Source organism: Eimeria mitis, genomic scaffold, assembly GCF_000499745.2.
Source record: "Eimeria mitis Houghton genomic scaffold, Emh_scaff2048, whole genome shotgun sequence".
NCBI lineage: Eukaryota > Apicomplexa > Conoidasida > Eucoccidiorida > Eimeriidae > Eimeria > Eimeria mitis.
The window spans coordinates 6,840-8,678 of record NW_013570370.1 but is presented as its reverse complement, the minus strand read 5'-3'; the positions used below and the strand labels follow the sequence as shown (position 1 = coordinate 8,678).

Sequence of the window (1,839 nt, the reverse complement as noted above, 5' to 3'; positions counted from 1 at the left end):
TTTTTTTTTTTTTTTTTTTTTTCTTTCTCTACAAGCACCACCAACAAACAAATAAATAAAAAACTAAATAAATAAATAAATAAACAAATAAATAAAATAAATAAATAAATAAATAAATAGGAAGACAGACGAAGGCGTGCTGAGGCCCCGCCTGTGTGTGTCTTTGTCTATTTGTGTATAGTACATATATGTATGTTTACATGTTTGTTTATATGTTTATTTATATATTTATTTATTTATATATTTATTTATTTATTTATATATTTATTTATTTATTTATATATAAATAAATACAATAGACAAACACAGAAGAGCCCCCACGCAGCCGCTGATAGGCTGCACAGAGCAGCAAAGGAAGCAGCAGCAGCAGCAGCAGCAGCAGAAACAGCAGCAGCAGCAGCAACAGAAACAGTAGCAGCAGCAGGAACAGCAGCAGCAGCAACAGCAACAGCAACCCCAGCAGCAGCAGCAGCAAATGCTGCAGCAGCCGGGCAGCCCGTTGGCCTTCTACACGGGGGTCAGAGGTGAAACAGCAGCAGCAGCAGCAGCAGCAGCTGCTGCTGCTGCTGCTGCTGCTCTGGTGCAGTAAAATACTGCTGCTGCAGCAAAATGCTGCTGGAGCAGCAGCAAAATGCTGCTGCTGCTGCTGCTGCTGCTGCTGTCTGCTCGCTTGCTGCTGTCGTGCAGACAAAGGCATGTATACTGCAGCAGCAGCTTGGGGCCGCTGCTGCTGCGGGCGTTGGTTGCCCTTGCTGCTGCTGCTGCTGCTGCTGCTGCTGCTGCATCAGCTCTGCTGCAGCAGCAAGAGCAGCAGCAGCATATTGTGTGTTGTATGCAAATTGCGTTTCTATAAAAACAAAATAAAATTAAAAAAAAAAAAATAAAAAGAAAAGAGAAAAGAGGCCCCCTGTATCGTCCTCCTCCTGCGTATGCGGCTGCGGCTGCTGCTGCTGCTGCTGCTGCTGCTGCTGCTGCTGCTGCTGCTGCTGCTGCTGCTGCTGCATCGGGGCGTCGAGCCAGAGTGCACAGACAAGCAGCAGACAAGGATGAAATGTCTCTCTTTTGTTTTTTTTATTTTTTGTTGTTTTTTAGTTTTATTTTTTAATTATATATTTGTATTGAACTGCTGCATAAAAAGAATAAACTTCTTTATTGCTGCTGCTGCTGCTGCTGCTGCTGCTGCTGCTGCCGCCACTGCCGCTGCCGCTGCCGCTGCTGCTGCTGCTGCTGCTGCTGCTGCTGCTGCTGCTGCTGCTGGCCTCGGCTCCTCCTCTCTCTTTGCGATCGCCGTGCAGACGTTCTGTTGTATCTTTTTTTTTGTTTCTTTTTAGGGAAGAGAAGGGGTGTGCATGCTGTGCCGCTTCTTTTTTATTTTATTTCTCTCGGCTTTTTTGCTGTTTGCTGCTGAGAGCTGCAGCAGCAACACCAACAGCAGCAGCAGCAGCAGCAGCAGCGGGCGCGGCTACCCCACCCATCGAAGCCTTGCTGCTGCTGCTGCTGCTGCAGCTGCTGCTGTGAGTGTTGCTGCAGCAGAAGACAAGCAGCAGCAAGCGAGAGTTGGGGCTCTTTATAGATGTTGGTATATTTCTAGGGCAAGAAGGCAGCATCTGCAGCAGCAGCAGCAGCAGCAGCAGCTGCAGCAGCAGCAGCAGCAGCAGCACAGCGACCACGGCTAGCTGCAGCAGCAGAAGGATCCGACTCCAGGGCACATTCATCTCCCCCCCCCTTCTTTTTCTCTTTTTGTTATTTGTTTTTGCTTCTTTATCTCTTTTCTCTTTCTCCTGTCTAGCATACGGATGAGGGCCCTTGCTGCAGCCTGTCCTCCTTCTGCTGCTGCTG

The 1,839-nt window shown here is 47.9% G+C and overlaps 1 protein-coding gene across 1 annotated transcript in view; it reads left to right on the top strand.

Moving 5' to 3' along the window:
• Positions 1-475: 475 nt before the first annotated feature.
• EMH_0047840 (uncharacterized protein) overlaps positions 476-1,839 on the top strand; it is a gene marked incomplete at both ends in the record, with an annotated part of 7,885 nt that continues 6,521 nt past the window's right edge. Inside the window, one exon of the mRNA XM_013496330.1 lies at positions 476-585. Coding sequence (XP_013351784.1) covers positions 476-585 — 110 coding nt within the window. The remainder of the gene's footprint in view (positions 586-1,839) is intronic.